Source organism: Lonchura striata, chromosome 31 (genome assembly GCF_050655825.1).
Source record: "Lonchura striata isolate lonStrDom1 chromosome 31, ASM5065582v1, whole genome shotgun sequence".
Lineage (NCBI taxonomy): Eukaryota > Metazoa > Chordata > Aves > Passeriformes > Estrildidae > Lonchura > Lonchura striata.
In genome coordinates this window covers 1,066,184-1,091,167 of record NC_140733.1, presented here as the reverse complement: position 1 = coordinate 1,091,167, position 24,984 = coordinate 1,066,184, and the positions used below count along the sequence as shown (strand labels likewise).

The 24,984-nt window shown below is 52.3% G+C and overlaps 2 protein-coding genes across 2 annotated transcripts; one reads left to right on the top strand and one right to left on the bottom strand.

The window, feature by feature from the left end:
* Positions 1–5,916: 5,916 nt before the first annotated feature.
* LOC144248390 (uncharacterized) lies at positions 5,917–8,529 on the bottom strand. Its single transcript, XM_077790551.2, has one exon. It carries the CDS (start codon positions 7,747–7,749, stop codon positions 6,673–6,675), a length of 1,077 nt encoding a protein of 358 aa, XP_077646677.2. The 5' UTR covers positions 7,750–8,529; the 3' UTR covers positions 5,917–6,672.
* Positions 8,530–21,163: 12,634 nt separating this feature from the next.
* On the top strand, positions 21,164–24,320 carry LOC146764722 (olfactory receptor 14J1-like). Its single transcript, XM_085563691.1, has one exon. It carries the CDS (start codon positions 21,823–21,825, stop codon positions 22,753–22,755), a length of 933 nt encoding a protein of 310 aa, XP_085419817.1. The 5' UTR covers positions 21,164–21,822; the 3' UTR covers positions 22,756–24,320.
* The last annotated feature ends 664 nt before the right edge of the window (positions 24,321–24,984 follow it).

Below are 24,984 nucleotides of genomic sequence, written 5' to 3'. Positions count from 1 at the left end.
TTCTTTAGTTTACTTAGAGAGAGGAGTCTCTCTTTCTTGCTTTGGAGACTTCTCCACAAGAAAACAGTTCTCTTGTGGCTCTCAATTTCCACAAATAGCAGCCACTTGCAAAAATGAAATCGTGAAATCCCTCCCATTTTTTCACAGCCATTCGCACAGCTGTGTTTAGGGACCATCCAACTTATGGGATATTAGTTTCAAGATGAGCAGTTTAAGAGCAAAGATTGTCTTCATCTCTTTCTGAAATCATCTTAATCTCTGCAGATATCTTCTTCTCTCCCTGAGGGCACAGGGTCTCATCACTCTGCTCTCCTCTGTTCAAACTTATGGGATCACAGCTGCTTCAACATTTGCTTACTTCAGCATGGAGGCCTTTGCTGAAACAAGTCATCTCCCCTTACTTTTCAATGCCTTATAGGGAAAAAGAGAGTCTGATGTATCAATGACATCCTTCTCCATAGTTTTACCAGAGGATTCCAGCCCCAAGATCAAGGCATCTCCTCATCCCTCCCATCTGGGACTCAACTTGCTCTTCCCTGCCCTCAGTGTATTCTGTGTGCCTGCCCTGTGTCCTTTTCTCTCACGGGAGGGAGGATGGCAGTTCTGGAAGTGTCAATATCTCCTCCTGGGCCTGCAGATGGCTACACAACCCTGGCCAGACTCAGTGGCCAATTTTAATTTTGGTCATGGTCCCTGGACATGAAGACCAGTTTTTTTCCATTGAAATGAACAACAGAGCACCACTATTTTAGGGGCAGATGAGAGGTGACCACGAGAGGACAAAGCCAGCCAGAGCTGCCAGATTTTGTTCTGAGAGAGAACCTTGAATATCAGAATTTTTTTAGGCAGAGTGTCAATTTTGGCAATGAGCATCTGAAATGACAGACGGTTCTTTTCCATACAGAGGAAAGCAGTGAGCCCCAGTGCTCCAGGAGCTGATGAGAGGCAGCCCTTGGCATTCTAACATCAGCCAGACCTGTCAGGTGGCCCTTGGGAGGCCAAGCCAGCCAGACCTGGTCCATGTTCCCTCACTTCCATGGGGCCCCACAGTGTCCCAATGGTCCCTTGCTTCCAGGAGGCCCTGAGGTGTCACAATGTACCCTTGGTGACCCCAGGCCCTGAAGGGTCGGAATGGTCTCCATGGTTCCACAAGGCCCCACAGAGTCATAATGGTCTCTGGGTCCATGAAGCCCCGCAGTGTCACCATGGCCCCTTGGTTCCATGGGCTCCAGTGGTGCCACAATGATCCCCTTGGTTCCATGAGGTGCCCACAGTGTCACAGTGATTTCCATGGGAAGGAATGAACCGAGCCCCAGTGTGGCGGGGGCAGCCACCAGAGGCCAAGACCAGACAGACTAGACAGTAGTGGGAAATTTTGCCTGGGAGTAACCCTTGGATATAGGGACTTTTAGAGGTGGAATCCCAATTTCAGACATGGACACCTGGAGTAGAAGGACTGTTCTTTTCCAAAGGAAGAAAAGGAAGGATCATTGCTGTTTCAAGGGCAGATGAAGTGTGGCCACCTGAGGCCAAGGCTAGCCAGACCTCTCTGTCCTGGTAGCTTTTGTCTGAAAGCAACTCTTGGATATAGGGAATCTGGAAGGTTGAATCCCAATTTTGGCCATTTCTGCATAGATAAGAAGGACAGTTCTTTTCCATAGGAAGGAAAGCCCAGAGCCCCAGTGTTTCAAAGGCAGAAGAAGAAAGAGGTGGCTCCTGGGTGTCTCAGCCAACCAGACCTCTTCTTCCTGGCAGCTTTTTTTATGGAGGAATCATTGGCTATATGGAATTTGGGATAAGGAATTTCAGTTTTGACCATGAACACCTTGAGAAGAGGGATGGTTCTTTTCACTGGAAGGAAAGCTCCAAGCTCCAGTGCTTTGAAAGCAGATGAGAGGCAGCCTCCAAGAGGCCAAAGGAAGCCAGACCTGTCTGTCCTAGCAGGTTTCACTTGGGAGCAATCCTTGGATGTATGGAGTTTTGGAGGTGGAATCCCAAATTTGGCCATGGGTGCCTGGTCAGGATGAGCAGTTTTTTCGTATAGAAAAGAGAAGTGAAAACTCCAAGTGTTCTGAAAAAAGATGAGATGTGGCCACCCTTAGGCCAAGTCAGCCAGACCTGTCTCTCCTGGCACCTTTCGTCTAGGGGCTATCCTGGGACAAAGGGCATTTTGGAGGTGGAATCTCAATTTTGGCCATGGTTGCCTAGACAGGAAGATGAATTATTTTCATTAGAAGAAAAGCACAGAGCCACATGTTTCAGAGGTAGGATGAGTGCCAGCCCTCAGGAAGCCAAGGCCAGCCAGACTTGTCAGGCCTGGCAGCTTCTGTCTGGGAGCTATCCTTGGATATAGGGAATTATGGAGGCAGATGCTGCATTGTGGCCATGGGTGCATAGTTGAGATGGGTGGGTTTTCTCCTAAAAGAAAAAGCACACAGTCCCAGTGTTGAAAGGCAGATGAGAGGTGGCCTCTGGGTGGCCAAGGCAGCCAGACCTGTTTCTCCTGGCAGATTTCATCTGAGAACAATCTTTTGCAATATAAGGAAATTTGGAGGAGGAATCCCGGCTTTGGCCATGGCCCCTGGGGAAGAAGGACAGTTCCCTCCCATAAGAAGGAAATCCCAGAGCCCCAGTGCTTCTGGGGCATATGAGAAGCAGCCCTTGACATGCCAGGGTCAGCCAGACCTGTCAGGTGGTCCCCAGGAGGCCCAGCCAGCCAGACCTGTTCCATGTTCCCTTGGTTCTGTGGCACCCCACAGTGTCACAATGGTCTCCTTGGTTCCATGAGACCCTGGAATGTCACAATGTTCCTCTTGCTTCTGCAGTGTCACAATGGCCCCGTGCTTCCATGAGGCCTTGCAATGTCACAATGCCTTTGTGGTTCCACAAAGCCCTGATGTGTCACAATGGCCCCTCAGCTCCATGTGCCCTCGCTGTGTCACAACGGCTCCTCTGTGACACTGCGGCTGCACAAGGTCACCATGGATCCTTGGTTCCTTGGGGTCTCTGAGTTCACAATGGTCTCCTTGATTCCATGAGGCAGCACAGTGTCACCCTGGCCCCTTGGTTTCATGAGGTTCCCCAGTGTCACCGTGGTGTCCTTGGACCTGCATTGTCACAACTGACCTGTGGAAATCACATATCCTCCGAACAGAGAGAGACCTCTCCCAGGATTTTCCTGGGAAGCTGTGAGAAAGCTCAAAGAAAAAAATGAGAAACAATTCTTATCTTCACTTGCTGCACCTGTTATTGTGTACGTGTGGAATGTGTTATGGAGATTTATTTACCAAAGGGTGATTTCTAAATTGGCCAATGGTGACAGTGTTTGGATTTCAATTAACCAGTCTGGTCTGTCTGTATCGGACTGTCTGCAAGAGCCATGAGTGTTTTTTCGCAGTATAGTACAGTATAATGTAATAAAGTGATTGATCAGTTTTCTGAAATCATGGAGTCAGTGCTAATTATTACCAGTCAGGGATGCCCTGCTACAATAATTATCCAAGTCAATCTTCCCTTACCTCTGAATGTTAAATAGAATAGGTTTAACAGGTATATCAGCAACACCAACCACTGTAGACCCAAAGAGCAGGCTGAGGGGTTGGGAGAAAATTTCCCTGGTGTCATTTCCTCACAGTGGGTACCATTATTAAAATCATTCCAAACACATACAGTCAGTGTGTGGTAGCCTCGAATGCATGTGCTCACTGTCCAGAGGAAATTAAAAACCCCTAAATTCCTCACCATATTAACCCATCAAACAAATTGGATAGCAGTCACAGTAGCCATAGGTATAGGATGGGAAAAATGTAGCCACAACCATGTGCCACCCAAACCAGGGTCAGCTAGACCACATTGTGACATCTAACAAGGTTTCTATATCCAGTACACACACACACACACAAAAAAAAAATGTTACTCAAGAATTGTTATTTTCATTTCACCATTTTCCTCTTGACACCCTTGGGCTGCTCATTGGATGCCAAAATTGGTCTTGGTTTACAAGACAGGTCTGCCAGGGAAGGTGGAAAAAAGCCTCCTGTGGAGGTGCCTCCAGCAGGACTCGAGAAAGCAGCAAGCTGGGCTGGCAGGATGTCTCAGCAGGCAGGGGGTGAGGGGCTCCAAGCAGGGCAGGGAGAGCCCAGCTCAGGATCCTGGGCACCCGAGCAGACAGGGATAGGTCTCTCGTTTAGTGGGGCAGGTGTTAATAAGGTCCCAGTTTAGTGGCTGTTCTCACAAGCAGAGGCTCACCCCATGACAGAAGAAGCAGCTCTGGTATGGGTTTTGGCAGCAGCAGTGAAAACTCCCTTCTCCAAGAGCAGTGTCTCTGATCATCCTCCCAAAATAAGGGATCAGCAGAAAATCATCAGCCAATGATAAGGAATGAACAGAAAGGAAAAACCCAACACTGGTTTGCTATTCTTAATCCTGTGGGACAAATTCTATAAAGGTTTAATTCCACCTTTATAATTGTTTACATATGAGCTCTTGAAAAGCTTTGGGCAGGGATTGGAACCTGCTGCTCCAAGGCTCCTCTCACAAAAGGAGTTCAGAAAGGCTGGAGGTCCTTGGAGGTATTTGGGGATCTGTAGGGGCTATTGGGGGTCCTTTCTGCACCTCCTGATGTGACAGGAGCTTCTCTAATGAACTTTGCCTAAAGCTCCCAGTCTGCCCATGACAGGAGCCCCTGTGAGTGCCTGTGACATCCCGGCTCTTTGGCAGCCTGGAGACACTTAGAAAGTCTCCATGGAACCCCTCTGAGTGCATGTCAAAAAATCTGATCCTTACTAGGCAAACTGTTGGCTGTTAACTGAAAGGTTGGTAGTTCAAGCCCAGCCAGGGATGCCATTTATGTCAGAATCTGTGGTATTTAAATGATCCCAAAATTATAGAAAGTTGCTGTCTTTCAGCCCCGCTGCCAAAGAAGTTGTAATTCATTTGTGCTGGTTTTCAAGGTTGTTTTTTCTTGCTTATCTATAACATGTTCTGCTGCCCTGCACAGCTCTGTCCTGCAGGACAGCATTCGGGGCTCTGCCCTCAGTGAGATGTTACAAACATTAAATACCGGAAACTACGTGTGCTATATTTACAATAACGTGCCAATACCTATCACCTATGTTGCACAGTGTGTCCCCAGCCTAAACCAATAGAAAAATGCAAACACTACAGTGGAACATGGAAGGAATGAAGAAGAAAAAGGACAAGGCACACCCAATTTCCCCCATCTTGTCCCCTTTGAACCCCTTACCTACAATCCTAAAATTCTACTTTTGCACACATGTCACGCTAATTATTACTTAAAACAAACACTCAGAGCTTGTAATTCATCCTGTAACATTGAAAACTTTTTCCCATGGACAGAGATCACAGACAGTGTCTCTCGGGGCTCTGTACAGGGGGGTTCTTGAGCCCCTTCCCAGGGTCCCAGGTCTTCCAGGGCAGCCAGAGGGATTCCCTGGATTACCACAGCAAACCTCATCAGGACCCATTGCTATGGTCAGTTTCCATGGCAACCATCCCCACCCCTGTTGCTATGGTCAGTTTCCATGGCAACCATCCCCAGCCCCTGTTGCTATGGTCAGTTTCCATCATAACCATCCCCAGCCCCTCTTGCTGTGGTCAGTCCCTGGGCAGCTCCATGGAGACCCCATGCCAGGGGTGGTTGCCATGGACACCAGCTCAGGCCTGGAGCCAGAATCTGTTTCCATGGCAACTACTGACACTCCCATCCCCAGGCTCATGGGATCCCAGAACCACAGAACTGGCTGAGCTGGGAGGGACCCATCAGGATCCTTGAGTCCAACTGCTGGCTCTGCACAGGACACCCCAACACTGCCAGCCTGGGCCTGGCAGCGCTGTCCAAACGCTGCTGGAGCTCAGAGAGCCCTGGAGCTGTGACCCTTCCCTGGGGAGCCTGGGCAGTGCTCCAGCAGCCTCTGGGCAAAAACCTTTTCCTGAGATCCAACCTCAGCCTGCCCTGACTCAGCTGCAGCTGCTCCCTCCACTCCTGTCCCTGGGCACCAGAGTGAAGAGGTTCCCTCAGCCCCAGCCAGGGACCCGCTCCCAAGGCTGCTGCCTTGGCTACCAGGGCTGGCACCAGCTGGGATGCTCGGTTTCCACAGGCTGGGGTTCAGGAATGGGATTCCTCAATTTCCTGCTCCTGCTAAAACCGCCCTGCCATTTGTTGCCCTCCCACTTACCATAGAAAGCACAAAAGGCAAAGATTCCAGGCTGGAATAAGAACAATTTACTGGGAACAGCAACAAGATGAAGAACAAACAGGAACAGAAAAAATATTGACAACAGAAGGGATAAGAAAAACTAATTACAGGGAAAACTACATCACCATCACTTGTATCTTCCTGGCCACGTGTTTCCTCCTGCATGGAAAGGACACCCTTCTCCTCAGGGAAAGACAGAGTCCCTTTCCTGCCCCTGGCAATGACCTGAGGTGGGAGTGAATGTAGTGACAGGGCCATGGCCAGACCCTCATGTCCTTCAATCCCACATAAGGTCATTGGCAGGGGCAGGAAAAGGGACAGGTGTCTTCCCAGCATGGATCACAGGGAACATGGATCACCAGGGCTCTTCCCAACAGGGTCTCCTCCAATGGGGGATGAAGCTGGAGCAGTGCACAAAGCTCTTCCTGCAGCTGGGGCATTTTCAGGACTTCCCTTACTGGTGGCTCCGTTGGTGTTTGGTCAAGTGAGAGCTCCAGGTGAAGCTCTTCCCACACTGGGCACACAAGTATGGCCTCTCCCCAGTGTGGATGCGTTGGTGGCTGACAAGATGGGAGTTGTGCTTGAAGCCCTTGCCACAGTCGGGGCAGAGGAAGCGCCTCTCCTCAGTGTGAATCCGCTCATGCAGGAGGAGATTTGAGCTGCTCTGAAACCTCTTCCCACAAGTGGGACATATGTAGGGCCTGTCCCAGGTGTGGATTCGCTGGTGCCTGATGAGGTGGGAGTTCCGCTTGAAGCCCTTCCTGCAGTAAGGGCAGCAGAAGGGCCTCTCATCCATGTGAATGCGCTGGTGTACAAGGAGATTGGAGCTGGTCTGAAAACTCTTACAACACTTGGGACACTCGTAGGGCCTCTCCCCAGTGTGGATGCGTTGGTGGATGATGAGGTCGGAGCTCCATCTGAAGCCCTTCCCACATTCCCCACACTCGTAGGGCCTCTCCCCAGTGTGGATGCATTGGTGGCTGACAAGGTGAGAGTTGGAACTGAATCCCTTCCCACACTCCCCACACTTGTAGGGCCTCTCCCCAGTGTGGATGTGTAAGTGCCTGACAAGGTTGGAGCTGCAGCTGAATCCCTTCCCACACTCCCCACACTCGTAGGGCCTCTCCCCAGTGTGGATGTGTAAGTGCCTGACAAGGTGGGAGTTGCAGCTGAAGCCCTTCCCACACTCCCCACACTCATAGGCCCATTCCCCTGTGTGGATCATCTGGTGTAGTTTCAGATTTTTGCTCTGGCTGAAGCTCTTCCCACACTCCAAGCACTTGTAGGGCTTCTCCCCATCAGGAAGCTGCTCAGGGACCACCAGCTCCGAGCTCTGGCTGAAGCTCTGCCCACCTTCCTGGCCCAGAGTGGGTCTTTCCTCCTCAGAGCATCCTGGGCTGGGCTTGCAGCCCCTCCTCCTGTCAGATCTCCAGGGATTTTCCTCCCTGGTGGATTCTTGCGCTGTGGAGTTGCTCACAATGGCCTCTTCCATGAGGTTCTGCTGCAGGGATTTGTCTTTCCTGGTTTCCATCCTCAGCTCCTGCTCTGGGGGAGGAAGGACAAGGAGAGGATGGGATTAGCCTCCATGCCACAGGGAAGGACAAGGAGATCCCCCCAGAGGATCCCTGGCAGGAGGGTATCGGCAGCGGGGCTGTCCTGCAGCCGGGGGCCAGGCTGGGCTGGGAGATGGAGCAGGAGAGAGGGGGAAAGGGGCACTGACTTCCTCCTCACCTGCCTTGGTGTCCCAGGGCATCTTCCTCTTCCTTGCAACCTTCTTCTCCATCTGGCGAATGTTTGGGCATGGGAAATCCTGTTTTGGGAGGAAAACAAGGGATGAGCACAGTGAGTTTTGTACTGGTTTGAACACAAACCAGGGGGAGAGTTTTAAGCCAGAATGACAATTGAATAAGAAAATTAAGATCACGGCAATGATACAGAAACACTGGCTTAATCTGACAGAGTCAGGATATAACCTGACACCCCGTTGGTCAGGGTGGTGGTAGCTGTCTGATGAAATGGTGGCTGCAGTCCAGCTGGAGTGATAAACGTGATTCTGTCAAAGCCGTGATCCTGGTCTTCCTCTGAAGGTCCAGTGGTGGTTATGGAGCTCTTGTCCTCTGGGAATCCAGTAGTCAAGGTGGTTGTGGTGTTGCAAATGGTGAGATTATATCCAGGCAGGAATTCTTGGTTCCTCCCCCTGGGCGGAGCATCCCACAATGGGATGATGTAATTTTATCAGTGCTGCAGTGACACTCAGTGGCCCATTAACAGAAGATGGCCCCTGGAGGGCGTTATCAGGGCTGAGCCATGGAAGAGATAAAGAACACTGTCCCACATGTTGATAACAGTTTATGGAGATGGTGACTGAAAACACTTTTGGTTACATCTGACACTGTAACCTGAAACAGTGAGGCAATCCCTGCTCGGGGTGGGGGGTGAACACCACCCCCCTTACCCAAACTGGCTCCGGTGTAAAACCCCCACCCTGGGAGGGCAACGCACACAGGGGACAATATCACACTTGCCCTGTCCCAGGGGAGATCTTTGTCCCTGTCATTCCCTTGCTCTCTCCCCTTTTCTCTTTCTTTCCATCTCTCTCTTATGTTTGTTAAAATCACTGGAAGAAAGGGAGCAAATGATACCAGCGAGACTGACAAGGATCATTCACCCCAAAGTGAAGAACACAATGCCACTAAAGTCCTACAAGATGCCCAGCTGAAGTACCTAAATTCCCAAATAACTCTTGAATTCAGGGGCTTGGGGGGAGAATCATTACTTTCTTGGTCCCTGTCAGCTTTGTGACAGCTGCACAGAACTTTCCCTTCCTTTTAATAATCTGTATTGGGACAAATTTCCATGTTTCTTTTTTTGCAACCTGTCAGCATCTGAGCTGGAACTGTGCTGGAACTGATGAAATTTGGAATTGCCACAGAATTCCTTCTGTTGTTGGTTTATTAATGTTTGGGATTTGTTTGCGTTTCAATCACAAGTGACTTGTGGGAAGAACAAATCTTCCTCAAGGCATTTTATGTAGGGTTAAGTTTAATTTCTGCTGAGTTTGTTTTGTCCAGTGCCCAGGGGATGCTCAAGGGGTCTCTGGTTTTGGTTTGGACCTAATTTTCTTCTGATTTGTCTTTATCACTTAAAAACACCTGAAAAATGACTAAAACGAGTATTGACCAGAGATGTCAAAAGTCCCACCATTTAAGAGGTATTTAAGGTGGAATTTACGGTTTGGGAACATATTGTGCAGGATTTCTGTGTTCTTGGGGGATATATGGGAGTATTCTCCATATTTTTGCACTCCAAAAGCCAAGGTGGATTTGTCTGTCACCGCAAAATGACTCAATCCCACCTCAAAATGGCTGGTTCCCATCTCAGTCACATGCCAAAATTAGTCGATTCCAGAGCCTCCAGCGTTATATGGGGTTGGAAGGAGATTGGGAGAAGTGAGATCCAAATCTCAAGTTGTGGGGTCAGGATTGTGTGGGGCTGAGTGGGTGTGATTTATTTTGATAGTAAATAAAACGATCAGAATGATTGATTTCTGTTCCATTCATTTTCTGTCAGTTCTGGTTTGCTTTTCAGAGTGCTGCCTTCTCACCTGATTTTGTTTATGACCTCCTGTCCCTGACTGAAAAGCAAGATGTGTTCTTTTTGCCATGTGTATGGCAGTTGTCCTGTGTTAAGTGGGCAGTTTTTCCTTATCTCTTCCACAATCAATCCTCCCTCAGGGGAGAAATCTGCTGATAATGAACCATTGAATGTCACAGCATGACTGATAAGAACTGTAACATCCCATTGTGAGATTCTCCACCCAGAGGGAGGAGCCAAGCATTCCTACCTGCATCTAGTCTTGAGATCCTGGCCCACCAACACAGCTTTTTCTGCGCTGGATTTCCCAGAAGAACAGCTGCCTCTTGCACTGCCTCGTCCGGAGAAGACACCTTTCTCTATAGGATCACTACTCCAACAGAACCACACCTATCACTCCAGGAGGACTGCAGCCACAATTCCAATTGGACTGTGACCAACAACCTGTTCAACAGAGTGTCAGGTTGTATTCTGGCTCTCTCAGTGTTGTTCTGGTTCACTGCATTGTTCATATTTTCATCTTCTTCCCTCATAAAAAACTGTTATTCCTCCTCCCATATTTTTACCTGAGAGCCCCCCTTAATTTCAAATTTATAACAATTCAGAAAGAAAGAGCCTACATTATTTCATTTCAGGGGAGGCTCCTGCCTTCCTTAGAAGACACCTGTCTTTCCAAACCCAAACACCTCCTTTCTCTCCTGCCTTCCTTTGCCTGCTCTGTTTCTCTCTCAGTGTCTCCCTTGAGCCAGGGAAGCTCCCACCAAAGACCCTGCCCTGATTTAATTCCCAGTGCAGGAGCTGCAACAACCATGGGTGAAGTTATGAAGGCTGGTAGTGAAATGTCACTGTAGGATCTTGCTCCACTTGGATTGTGGCTCCTAGTTAAGAGCTTTGCCTTCAAGAGCAGGAACATCTTTTCCTGTCTGGGAACTGGAATTCCAGCCCCTGGGAGTGTGTGCCATGGATCCCAGAGGGGCATTCCCGAGGCTCCCAGTGTGCTGCTCCTGCCGTGCCTCCCAAGGAGCTGTGTAGGGCAGGGGACAAGGTGCAGCAGCTGTGTTGGTGCTCAAGTGCCACAATGGCCCCTGGTTCCAGGAGTTTCTGCACTGCCAACAGCGGTTCCTGGGTTCCCATGATGCCCTGCTGTGTCCCCATGGATATTTGGTGTCATGAAGTTCTTCAGAGTCACAATGGCACCTCGCTCCATCAGCTTCTGCAGTGTACAAATGCCCTCCTTGGACGAGCAGTGTCACCATGGACCATTGGCTCCATGCAGCCCCGCTGGGTCACCATGGACTCCTTGGTTCCATGAGGTTCTGGGGGTGTCTCCATGGTCTCCTTGGATCCACAGTGTCACAATGGACCACTGGATCCACGTGGCCCTGCTGTGTCACCATGGCCCCTTGGTTTCATGGGTCCCCAGGGTCACAATTGACTCCTTGCTTCCATGTCACCCCCTCAGTGCCAAAATGGCCCCTTCGTTCCATGGGGAACACAAAAGATTTATAGAAACATTGAGCAAATCCTGCTTAACACAGCTGGGAACATCTGTTTGCATTCCAAAGAGAGGTTAAAGGTGAGGCTGGCACCAGCAGCTTACATCTGCAACAGAGATCCAGGGAAAGGACAGGGACAGATAATTCAGCTGGGAGACTCAGAGAATTCTGCTTCCAGAGATCAGCTCTGGTCACACTGTCCCTTGTAGAAAGGTGACACCATTCCAGGCAGCCTGTACTGAGCAGGTGGCTCCTGAGTGGGGTTTGTTGTTTAGGAAACCTGCTCAAGCTTTTCCATTCTTTCTTTCCCAACAGGAAAACTTCTCCTGGGCCTGTGTGCAGGCAGAGCCCTGAGGAGAGCAGGTGGGACACAGTGCAATGGGCTGGGACATGGAGCTGCAGAGCTCAGGGACAAGGTTCTGCTGCAGGGCACAGGGATGTCAGTGCCAGGTGGGCGATGTCAGACATGGTGAGGCTGGGGGTGAGGAGCAGCTTGTCCAAACAGGGTCAGCCCTCAGGGGGCTCATTCTTCTACATGCCCAGACCTCCTAAGGAGACAGTGAGCATCAAAATCACTTCTATCAGCTCTTCTCTGAACTGGAAAATAAAAAATACTCTGTTAAAATAAATAATTAATGTTCCATTAAATCTCTTTTCTTAAAGGATCTTTAAACTGACTCCAATCTGCTGTACAGGGCCTGAAAACTTGTAGACAATTGCAGGAAGAGGAAGCCCGCCCCACCGAGGGCTTTGTGTACTTTAATGAGCCCTACAATGGATCTTCAGCTGAGTCCAGGACCCTCAGGCACATAGAGAAGGCTGAAGAAGCTGCTCAAGGAGTCAGAAGCAAAACGCCAAGTCCCTTGGAGCATCACTGGGCTCCACTGAGGGCAGGGACTGCCAAAGGCTCCCAGGTGAGAGCAGGTCCTTGAGGCCAGGATTGCAGGGAGCCCAAGGCTCAGAGCAGGGAACTGCAATGCTGAGCAAGGCCTGGGCTGGCTGGGGGAAGCAGAAAGGCCAAGCCCTGAGCCCAGCCTGGCACAGCAGGGCCTGTCCCTCACGGGTGGCTCGGGGCTGTTTGTGGGGCAGGGGGGATGTGAGGGGCAGCAAGGACAAATGCCAAAAATCTGCAACCCCTGCCAGTCTCCTCAGGGAGGGGCACGGGAGAACCAAGGTGCAGCCCCTCTGTCGTGGTTTGACACGGAAAGAGAATTTTTTTCCCGAAGGAAGAGGTCAATTTAGATATTGACCAATTGAAGTTGAACACGCCTCTGAGAACACAGAGGAGTTAAAAGCAGAATTCCCAGGGGAACTCGCTCTCTTTGGTTCTGGTCAGCGTGCAGTGCAAACTCTCCCCTCCCCAGCCACGAGCTGGGTGGGAGAGGGGAAGGCCCATGGCCTGACTGAGGTAGGCCCAAGGGTGGTGGAAAGACTGGAACCGGGCTGGCCCCTGCAGATGGAAGGGTGGAAGAAATCTGGGATGTCTCCATTCCCCCCCCCACCCCAGAGTTTCTCTCCCGAGAGGGAGAGAGAAAAGAGACAGCGGCAGTCAGTGGCGGGGGGAAGCTGCAAGGTGCCCAGTTGCGTGGGAGTTGCTGGATGTCCGGGCATCGAGCCATCCCTGGGAGTTCGGACTTTTAACCCTTCCTTGAGAAATGAAAGCTTGTGAATTTTTCCTTCCCCTCCTCGGTTTGAAAGAGAGGAAGAGGGACACCTTGGACCCTGGGATGTTAGAAGGAGGAATTCTAGATGGGAGGGGGACAAGGAGTGGCTTTTGGCTGGACTTTTCCGTGTTAGCCACAACCTGAACCAATCTTCTCCTTCAAGAGGGACTGTGTTTTGGGAGGATGCCAGTGAGTCAAGAGACCTGCTTCGGCTGGGAAAAAGACAAAAGTGAACAGAGAAAAGGTTAGGGGGTTTGTGGTGTCGCCCCCTTGTCCTGGAAAGGAAAGAGAAGAGAAGAAGATCTCTGCTCTCGAGCCCTCGGCCCCAGGGGAAAATGGGGGGGACTGTGGTCCCAAACAATGAAAAACTGAACTGTTGTTTTCTCCCCTCTTGGCAGGGCATCCTTGAAAGGAAAAATCCTAAAAGCAGTCTGTCCATCCATGCATTGGTAGTGAGAGCACTGTGCATGGAAAGGAGAAGGGTCACCATGGCAAACTTTTCTCCGGGCGGTGCCATGTGTGACATGGAAACACAGCATGTGGAGTGTGTTTCTTGGGGGGTCTGTGGCACAGGGGAGACTCTGTTCCCTCGATGGACTGAGTATCGATTGTTTGGAGGGTGGAAACCTGATTGGGGTCCAGATTGTGTCTCACTGTGGTTTGTTGGAGTTGGGTGGTGGGGGGAGGAATGTTTTGCAAGGTTTTCATTTTATCTTTGTGTGTTTTTTTTTTTCCCTTCTTTAGTTTTCTCTTTTCTTTTGTAGTAGTAGTTTAATAAAGTTTTTTTCTGTTATTAAGCTTGGGCCTGCTTTGCTCTGTTTAGATTCCACTTCACAGCATTCAAGGGAGGGATCACATTTTCATGGGGGCACTGGCATTGTGCCAGTGTCAAACCATGACAGCCTCCGAGGAAAGTTCCTTCTATGGGCCCTCCAGAGGTGCTGCCCGAGCCCAGGGACAAAGGCCTGGGTGCCTCTGGCCCTGCCAGCCCTGCCCAGCCCTGCCCAGCCCTGCCCAGCCCTGCCCATCTGTCCTGCGGGCTGTGCCCCCTGTGCGCTCTGCTCCTCTGCCCTGGCCGGCTGCACTCGACCATCTCGCTGTGCCCCAGCATTTCTCACCCAGCGTTTCTGTGCCCTCCCTGGGCTCCCTGCACTCAGCGCTGCCGGCTCCTGGCACACAGAGCCAGGCCAGGAGCCCACCCTGCCAAGGGTGCTTTGGAGCTGGGCAGTGGCTGCGATGGCTTCTGAGCTCAGCAGCTGCTTCTGGGATGGCTCCATGGAGACCCAGCCCAGCAACGCTGCTGTGCATATTCCCTGCTGAGGGTCACACACTGGCGGGGCACATTCCCTGGCTGCAGGATTCGTGCCCAACCCAAGCACTGCTCTTATGGCTCCAGCACTGCTTTCCAGCAGACACAGGGGAAGGCAAACTGTGTGTAGCTCATGGTATGTTAGAGTGTCTAAAACTCGCTAAGTCATTGATCTTAGAGGTGAGATGCATTTGGAATTTATGAGATGGAGAACAAGATGGAAAAGGGGAGCATAGATATAAATAGGGGAAAACATTTCAGATTGTTTCTTTTCATCTTCATTTCACTTCTGGAAAGCTGTTTCAGTTTTTCAGGAATCTTCTCCACAGTCCTGTTTCCTCTTCTCAAGAACCCTTCCTGGAGAACGAGGTCGAGCTCTTGTCACAAGATGTGCCACCAACTGCAGCTTCTCTTGGCTTTCCACACCCTGTGTGCTGCTGGACTCTTGCAGCAGAGCAGGACAAAGGTTTGGAGAAGTTGACAGCTTGTCCTTTCTTTAACTGGTGGTCTGGGGAGTTGTGCTGGGGGTAAGGTTTTCATTGTTACTGTTCTAGGCTAAAAAACCAGGAGGTGGTACCAGGAATTGTTAGAGAATACAAACCTGTCTGAATTCAGAGAAATAATCTCCAGAGCCTGCAGCCCAAAGTGGAGAGTTGTGTAATAATAATCATTCCAGCCTGTCAGTGGACATCTTGAAAATGATCTGTAATGTGAAAATGCTCTGACACAGGGAGTTTGTTTCTGAATTCAGTGTAGATGATTCCACATCTGGTGCATTGATGCATAAATCAAGAGTACAATCAGTTCCTGATAAGCACTAGAACAAGCTGGACCTCTCAGAGTAGCCAACTGAAAGAATCTGAAAAGGAGAAATGCAGGCAATGACTTGGTGAACCTTGCCTGGAAGAAAGGTGTTTTTCTTCTAATAATTACTAGTCCATTCCCATGGCTTTTGGCTTTATTAACAAGCACATTTCCATCCCAGATTCACCATGAAATGAGAAGCCTGAGCTTGTGGAAGTGCCTGAAAGATGCCCTGTTCCTCTGCAGGGACACTCAGGCTGGAGCAGGAGCCAGAGCCCTCTCTGGGGAAGCCTCCTCTGAGCTGGAATTTGTGCCGTGCAGGGAGAGGAAGAGGAGGAGGGGAGAAGGCTGGGTGCTGTGTGGCAGGAGCAGGAGGTTTGGGCCGCAGGACATTCCGTCTGCGCCGCTGCCCCGCAATGGGCGGCCGTGCCCGGGGCTCTGGGCCTGGCCCCGCGTGCGCTGAGCTCCCTGGGCTGGGCTCAGGCTCCCGCTGGGATTGGGCACAGGCTGGGCTCTCACTGTGCTCACCAGCAGGAAAAACACCTCTGGGCATCTACAGTTCCTGCTGCTGGGAAGAATAAATGAAGCAAATTGAGAAGTTCTGGTTTCTGTTTCTTTTGGTGGATGTTTAAATTTAGTTCCACACTGCAGAGGCAATTTCTGTAATGGCCTCTGTCAGTTTATTCTATTTCATCAGCACCAGCAACAGGGCTGTGTTTGAGTACTGCAAATGTGACCTGTGTGGCTTTAATTCCCCTCACCTTAGTGCTCAGGAACTGGTGGGCATTCCAGTATCTGCTGATCTTTATGCCTGCAACAAAAATACTGACTTTGCTGTCATGAAAGCACTGTGGGTAGCACCAACTGAAAGAGGCACTTGCAGTTTTATGGATAAAATTCAGGTGGTAAGTAGCAGGGCAAGAGCAGCCGTGATCTGCAATTCCCAAGGCGAAGGCAGCAGCAGCCTCCTGCTGTCAGCTCAGGGTGAGTAAAACAGCGCTGAAAACAGCGCTGGAACCCGATCCTTCCTTCCCCTGGGGGCTGGCTCGGGGCAGCACAGGCGGGCCCTGGGGAGCCAGGGCTGTGTGCGGGTGCTTGTTGCTCTGCTCCAGAGTCCATCTGGAAAAGCCCTCGGCAGCCGAGGCAGGAGCAGGCGGGAAGGGGCCGGCGCTGCTGCTGCTCCTGCCCGGGAGCCCCGGCCGGGCCGGGCCGGCGCCCGCTGCGCTGCGGCTGCTGCTGCTGCCAGAGCCGGGCGGGGTCGGAACAGGGACGGACACGGCACAGCAAAGGCCGGGGCTGCAGGGCTGCTGGTGCTCGGCCAGCGCCGGCACAGAGCTTCAGCCCGCAGCCAGCCCAGAGCGAAAGGCTGGGAAAGGCTCCATTCCAGCCGTTCTTTGCTCGGCACTGGGAAGGGACTGAAATTAAAGGAGAACAGCAGGGCCCGACCCCTTCTCCTTGGGGAGGAGCCCCACGGCTGGGGCTGTGAGGGGCCATGAGGGGCTGTGAGGGGTCATGAGGGGCTGTGAGGGGCCATGAGGGGCTGTGAGGGGCTGTGAGGGGCCGTGAGGGGCTGTGAGGGGCTGTGAGGGGCTGTGAGGGGCCGTGAGGGGCTGTGAGGGGCTGTGAGGGGCTGTGGGAGGCCATGAGGGGCCATGAGGGGCTGTGAGGGGCTGTGAGGGGCTGTGAGGGGCCATGAGGGGCTGTGAGGGGCCATGAGAGGCTGTGAGGGGCCGTGAGGGGCCATGAGGGGCTGTGAAGGGCCATGAGGGGCTGTGAGGGACCATGAGAGCTGTGAGGGGCTGTGGGAGGCCAGGCACATCATGGAACCAAGGGTCCATTGTGACACTGCAGAACCAAGGAGATCATTGTGACACTACACAACCTCGTGGAATCAGGGCGCCCATGTTACGCTACTGAACCTCACAGAAGCAAGGGTCCCTTGTGACACTGTGAAACAAAGGAGACTGCTGTTGGCAGTACGAAAGCTTGTGGAACCAAAAGTCCATTGCTACACTGTGGGGCCTCATGGAACCATGGAGACCATTATGACATTTCAGGACTCATTGGAGCCAAAGGGGCCATTGTGACACTGCAGGGCCTTGTATAACCAAGGGGCCATTGTAGCACAACACAGCCTCATGGATTCAAGGGGATCACAGTGACAATGTGGGATTCCACAAGGGCCCGTGGGGCTCCATAAGGGGCTATGGGGCTCTATAAGGGGCTGTGGGGCTCTATAAGGGGCTGTGGGGCACCATGACACCACGGGGCCATTCCGACTGTGGAACCAATGACACCATTGTTACACTATGGGGCATCATGGTACCAAGGAGGCCATTGTGAACCAGTGGGGGAACCCGCTGAGACTATGGTGACACTTCAAGGGACACTGTGGAACTGCAGGGCCTCATGGAACCAATGAGACCATTGTGACATGCCCCAGCCTCATGGGAGCAAGGGGCCCTTGTGACACTGTGGGGCTTTGTAGAACTGAGGGGCCCTTGAGACCCTGTGTGGCACCATGGAACCCAGGAGAGCTCTGTGACACTGCAGGGCTCCGTGGCACTGAGGACTCATGTAACAGTGAGGAGCCCAATGGAGCCAAGGATCCATTCTGTACTGCAGGGCTTCACAGAACCAAGGTGCCAGTGTGACACTGCCAGGTCTCATGGATCAAGCGGACATTGTGACATTGCAGGTCCCCATGGAAGCAAGGGGCCAGTGCAACACATCCAGGCCTGGTGGAACCAAGGGGCCATTGTGATCCTGGGGAACCCAACAGAACCAAGGGACCATTTTGAGACTCCATGACCTCATGGAACCAATGGACATTGCCCCATGGAAACAAGGAAGCCATTTTGACACTGCAAGGCCTCATGGAAGCAAGGGGCCATTGTGCCACTGTGGAGCCAAGGAGACCATTGTGATATCACTGGGCCTCATGGGAACAAAGATCTACAAAGCTCTGTTGTGATCCTACAGGCCTCAAGGAACCAAGGAGCAATTGTGATGCTGCAGGGCACCAAGAATACAAGAGCATGGAACAGGTCTGGCTGGCTGAGCCTCCTGGGGGCCACCTGACTGGTCCAGGTGACCTTTGAATGTTGAGGGTTGTTTCTCATCAGCTCCTGAAACCCTGGAGTTCCATGCTTTCCTTCCTGTGGGAAAGAATTGTCCTTCTCCTCCAGGGGTTTATGGCCGAAATTGGGATGACTCCACCAAATTTTATTATATCCAAGGATTATTCCCATATGAAACTTGCCAGGGCTCACATCTCTGGCTGACCATGACCTCTTGGGAGCCACCTCTCATCTGCCTTCAAAATACTGGGGGCTGTGCTTTTCTTGCCATTTAAAAAAAAAAAAACAAACATCATTTACATCCTGGCACCCATGGCCAAGATTGAGAATCTGCCTCCAAAATTCCTTATATGCAAGGATTGCTCCCAGACAAAACCTGCCAGGACTGTCCAGGCTCCCTTGGGCCAGCTCTCATCTGCCTTTGAAACACTGGAGCTCTGTACTCTCCTTCCTATGGAAAAGAACTGTCCTTCTCATCCAGATGTCCATAAACAAAAGTGGGGTTTGGCCTCCCAAATTCTTTCTGCCCAAGGATTCTTCCCTGGTCTGGCTGGCAGGTCTGGCTGCCTTGCCCTCCTTGGGGCTGCCTCTAATCAGCCTTTGAAACACTGGGACTCCACCCTTTCCTTCCCATGACAGCTGTCATTCAAGCCCAGGAACCCACAGCTGAAATGGAATTCCAACCCCAAATCTCCCCATATATCCAAAGGCTGCTTTCAGACAAAAGCTGCAGGTACAGACAGGTCAGACTTGCCTTAGCCTCTGGTGACAGCTTCTCATCTGCCTTCAAAGCCCTGGGGCTCTGTGGTTTCCTTCCTGTGGAAAAGAACTGTCCCTCTTGTCTGGGTACTCTTGGCCTCGGGCACTTGACCACTCTATAAGGACAAAGGAGCTCTGTGCTCAGTGGGGTGGAGACTAAGGACAGCAGAGGAGAGCCCTGGGAGGGACTGAAGGGTGATTTCAGAGATGGCGGAGCCTTCTGACATAGAAGAGAGCAGCCAGAAAAAGAAAGAATTAATGCCAAGGGCAGCTGGTGAGGTCCAGACTGGACACAAGAGGAGAGGAATTTCCCTCCCAGGGCAGGGCTGTGGTGCAACACGTCCCCAGAAGGAGCCTGGAGCAGCCCAAGGTTTAGTGTGGCCAGGCAGGGACAGCAGGAGGCAGAGCTGCCAGCAAAGGAAGGGCCAGCGAGGTGGGGCAGCCGGGGGTGACGACAGCCTGCAGGGACAGAGGCGCAGGGCAGGGACACTGTGGGACAGCCTGGGCTGCAGAGGGATCAGGGATGTGCAGCAGCTGCAAGGCCCTGACAGAGCCAACCTGTGCAGCCCTTTGGCCATGGCTGCTGGCCCTGGGCCTGAGGCCACGAGGGGACAAGTGACCCTTGCAGCCCTGGGGCCTCAGTGCCTCCTTGTCCCTGCTCAGCAGCCTGGCACGGGCCGCCCCATGGTCCTGCCCTTGGCACTGCACAGCCCCACATGCCAGTGCCCATCCCGGGAAGAGCCCTGAGCAATGAGTGAGGGACAGGATCTGCCTTGCCAGGGGCTGGGGCTCTGGCCTGGGCCCTTTGCATTCCTGAAACACATCCAGGTTTGCTCAGCACCAGAGACACCTTCCCCTTGCTTGTCCCTTGCTGTCATCTCTGCTCCAGCATTATGCTCTACTTGGGGACACTTTCTCAGTCGTTTCCCTCAGTGGGACCCATTAAAAGTCCAAGAAACTTCAGTGTTTCAATCACACTTTGAGTTCTTGAGAAGTTTTTTGAGCACACTCTCTGGGAATGAGACTAATGAAAACAACAGCAGCCCCTGAGAGGGTCATTAAAATCCTTGTGCTGTGTCTGTGCTGGTAAGCTGGGCTGGGCTCCTGGCACAGAGGGTGATGCTGGTAACCAAGCAGAGCTTCAAAAGCACATTCCACTTGCTGAGCAGCTCTTCTGCCAGCCCAGCAGGGCTGGGGCACTGCCTGCAGCCAGCCTGAGCACAGCACAGAGGCACAGAGAGCTTCAATCAGTCAGGGCTGGGAAGGGGCTGAGAAGTGCCTGGGGCAGAATCACTGCCAGCCCTTGGCACAGGAACCTCTGTCTGCAGGACAATGCAGCTGCAGCTCCTGCAGTGATCTCCTAAAGCTGGAACATCCCAATGCCCACAGATCCTGTGAGTACTGAGTATTTCTGGTGCAGGGGAGGTGAAATGCTCATGAAGCTCTGACATACTGAGGGCTTCTGATTAGTCACAGAATATTTCCAAGACAAGGATTTTGATAAAAATGTGGAAATTTCCTAAGAATTTGTAGTCAGCTGTCTACTATTGAAGAGTGGCAGGGAAAGAAGGATAAATATTAAAGGTTGACTATGAATATTGACAAGTGCATGAGACATCTGAACTGCTACTTTTAGTGATCTGTAGGTTCACAGGAGATCCCTAATGTGCTTTCAGCCACTCTGTCCATGGACAGCACCAGCATCACCTTTGCTGGGCCCATCAGGCTCAGTCTGAGCTGTCCTTTCTCCAAGCTGCAAACAGAACCTGCCCCCAGCCAGTGCCCTGCAAGCAGGCAGGGTTCTGTCAGGCCAAGGAGAGTGCACAGAGATTTGGGGTCTGGAAGTGCTGGCAGGGAGATTTCAGGCACAGGGAAACAGCTGCAGGTGGAAAATCTCCAGGAAGCAGAGAGAAGATCAGGGAAGGAGAGAAAACAAATCCCAGAAATGCTGAGGCAGGGAGAGTTTAGAGATGCCCAGAGGATCCCCTCCAGTGCAGCCCCTCCCTCTGCACAAGCCCCCTCCCTCCTGTGCCCCAGCCAAGCCTCTGCCCTCAGGGCCGGGGCTCCAAGGCGTGCAGCCCCTGCTGTGCAGGCAGAGCTGCAGCAGAGCCGTGGGGCAGCTCTGCAGCCCCGGGCCCAGTTCCCTCTGCAGAGCACAGGGCTGGGAGCAGCTGCCCGGCACTGGGGGCTCTGGCAGGGGGCACAGCTGGCTCAGGGTGACACAGCTGTCCCCAGTGCCCGGCTCTGGGCAATGCTGGCAGTGCAGCCAGGGAAGAAGATGCACCTCCCTTCATCCAGTGCCATCAGAAGGACACTTGGAAGTGTCCCTGAGATTTCAGTCCAAGCTGGGAGCTTCAATGCCGGGTGCCAACCTGTCCTAGAGAATCTCTGATTTATGAGATTTATGGGGAAAGGTAAAGGTGTTGTGACACTGAAAATGCTGCTGGGTTGGTGAAATGAGCAAGGTCAGTCCTTGGCTACAAATGTGGAGCTGGGCTGTGGTGGATCCATCTGCTCTTACCTGTACCTGAGGGTTTATAAGAGAAACATGGGAGTGTGAACATCCTTCATGTGAGAAAAATGAAAGCCAAGAGAAGCTCCAAACAGAATGAATAATCATCTCCTCTTAGTCTCCACTCATCATCTTTCTTCAGAAAACTCACTGTATTCATCAATGGGATGGAGATATGCAGAGGGTTTCTGATATCCAGTAATACCAGGAGAAACATGGAGACAGCATAAAAAGAAAATCACAAAACTCTCAAATACAGAAGTGTATACATCTGTGTTACAGAGGAGGGTGTATGGGAAATGGCTTTAACTTTCGTTACAGGCATCTCCTCTAACTCTTCACTGTCCCTTTCTCCATGAACAGGTGCCCATGTGCAGCCACAGCAAATGTCCAACAGCAGCTCCATCAGCCACTTCCTCCTGCTGGCACTGGCAGACACACGGCAGCTGCAGCTCCTGCACTTCTGCCTCTTCCTGGGCATCTCCCTGGCTGCCCTCCTGGGCAACGGCCTCATCATCAGCGCCGTAGCCTGCGGCCACCACCTGCACACGCCCATGTTCTTCTTCCTGCTCAACCTGGCCCTCAGCGACCTGGGCTCCATCTGCACCACTGTCCCCAAAGCCATGCACAATTCCCTCTGGGACACCAGCACCATCTCCTACACAGGATGTGCTGCTCAGATCTTTTTCTTTATGTTCTTCATTGGAGCAGAGATTTCCATCCTGACCATCATGTGCTACGACCGCTACGTGTCCATCTGCAAACCCCTGCACTACGGGACCCTCCTGGGCAGCAGAGCTTGTGCCCACATGGCAGCAGCTGCCTGGGCCAGTGCCTTTCTCAATGCTCTGCTGCACACAGCCAATACATTTTCCCTGCCCCTGTGCCATGGCAATGACCTGGGCCAGTTCTTCTGTGAAATCCCCCAGATCCTCAAGCTCTCCTGCTCCAAATCCTATCTCAGGGAACTTTTGCTCATTGCAGTTAGTGCCTGTTTGGTATTTGGTTGCTTTGTGTTCATTGTTTTTTCCTATGTGCAGATCTTCAGGGCTGTGCTGAGGATCCCCTCTGAGCAGGGACGGCACAAAACCTTTTCCACCTGCCTCCCTCACCTGGCTGTGGTCTCCCTGTTCTTCAGTACTGGTATATTTTATTATCTGAAGCCTCCCTCCGTGTCCTCCCCATCCCTGGATCTGGCCCTGTCAGTTCTGTACTCGGTGGTGCCTCCAGCCCTGAACCCCCTCATCTACAGCCTGAGGAACCAGGAGCTCAAGGCTGCACTGAGGAGACTGATGGTTGGTTGCTTTAAGGGACATTAAACTGCTAGTCAATTTATGCAAAGCACTTGTAGTAAAAGTCATCTTTGGTACTTCTTCTTGGTTTAGTTATGGGGATTTTTTTCCTCTGTTTTTCTTTTTTCATATTTTCTACAATAAATGTCATTTTTTTGTGCCATTTCTCATTTTGTTTTTCTACACCTTCCCTGTGCCAGACTGTGTCAATGAGGGGCTGCACTACTGGTGGCTTTCAAGGAACTAAAGAATCTCCCAGCAGTTTTCTCCAGAGAGACCCGTTTATTGCCTTCTCTGGAGCTGCAGCAGCAATGTTTGTGTGCAGAGCTGGGGGCAGATCAGTGCTGGCACAGCAACTCTGTTCCTGCTGGCCACAAAATTCCTGATCCAGGCCAGGAGCCATTGGCCTTCTTGGCCACCTGGGCACACTGCTGGCTCATGTCCAGCCTGCTCTCCATCAGTCTCTGCAAGTCACTTTCTGCCTGGCTGCTGTCCAGCCCCTCTGTCCCCAGCCTGTAGCACTGCAGGGGTTGTTGTGGCCAAAGTGCAGGACCCGGCACTTGGACTTGTTAAACCTCACCTTGTTGGATTTGGGCCCTGGGTCCAGCCTGTCCAGGTCCCTCTGCAGAGCCCTCCTACCCTCCAGCAGATCCACACTCACACCCAGCTTGGTGTCATCTGCAAAGCTGTCCTTGGTTCCATGGGCCCCTCAGTGTCACAATGTCCCTTTGGTTACACCAGGCCCTGCACTGTCACACTGGTCTCCTTGGTTCCGTGGAGCCCCAAAATTTGACAATGGACTCCTTGGTCCCATGGGGCTCCACAGTGTCACAATGTTCTCGTTGGTGCCGCAGTTTCACAGGGGCCCCTTGGTTCCATGGGGCCCCAGGGTGTCACAAAGGCCCCATGGTCACACGAGGTCCCACACTGTCACAATGCTCTCTGTGGTTCCACAAGTCCCGTCAGTGTCACAATGGACTCCTTGTTTCCACGAGGCCCCCCAGTGTCACCACCAGGACCCAGTGTCACAGGGACTCCCTGGTTCCATTTGGCCCCAGACCACCCAATGGAGCCCTGGTTCTATGGGGCTGCACAGTGTCACCATGGTCCTCTTTGTTCCATGAGGCCCTGCAGGTTCACAATGGCCCCAGAGTGTCCCAATCATCACAGAATGACAGAATCAAATAGGCTGGAAAATACCTTTGGGATCACCAAGTCCAACCAATGCCCTAATACTGCCTTGTCACCCAGACCATGCCACTGAGTGCCACTGGAGAGGGACAGTGACTCTGCCACCTCCCCCCTGGCCTGCCCATTCCAATGCCCACTCACCCTTTCTGAGAAGAAAAGACTCTTGAGTGCCAGGGGTAGTATGAGGGAAATGGTGGGGAGTTGGTGCGGACAAAGTCTGATTGATTGTCAGCCATGAAGTGTCTTGATTTTCATATCTGTTCAGACTGCATTAGAAGATGCTGGGGTTCAATATCAATTGGACATTGCTGATATCAGTCCATAAACAGGAAAAACAGGAAAAGAAAACAGGACAAAACTGTTCTCTCTGCATTGTTTTCAATACAGTATATTCACTTTGAATACACTTCCGAAATCTGTTTCATTTACCACAGAAGTATTGAAAAAAGCAGCAATGAGCAGAAATGGGCACAGCTCTGTGGCTGCCCCAGCTCTGGGATGGGCCCTGGGCCTGGAGCAGGAGCAGCTCTGGAGGGCCCCAGGGCCGGGGCTCTTGTGCTGGCCTGGGCAGATGGGATGGCAGGAGGGGCTGCAGAGCTCTCAGCACCTCAGGCAGAGGGGAGCAGGGCAGCCAGGGAGCTCCTTTGGCCTTGGCCAAGCCCCTTCCCCCATGGTGGGGCTGAGTCCTGGCTGAGCTGCAGCTGCTGCTGTGCCCTTGGCAGGGGCTGAGGCCGTGGGGCAGTGCCCAGAGCAGCCTGGGCTGAGCAGAGCTGTGGGGCCAGAGCCGGCTGGGCTGTGCTGGGGAGAGGCCCTTGGTGCTGCCCAGAGCTCAGGGCAGCTGGCAGAGCTGGCAGGGAGCTGGGCTGGGCTGGGAGAGCCTGGCACAGAAACCATCAGTGTCCATCTCAGCCCGGCTGAGCGGGCAGGGGCAGGACTCAGCCCAGGCCTTGTGGGGCAGGGCCAGCGCCTGGGCAGGCATTGAAAACAGGCAAGAGCCCCAGAGAGGAGGCTGCTCTGTGCCCTTGGGCCATGGACAGAGCAGGGAGGGGCCCAGGACATTTGTCA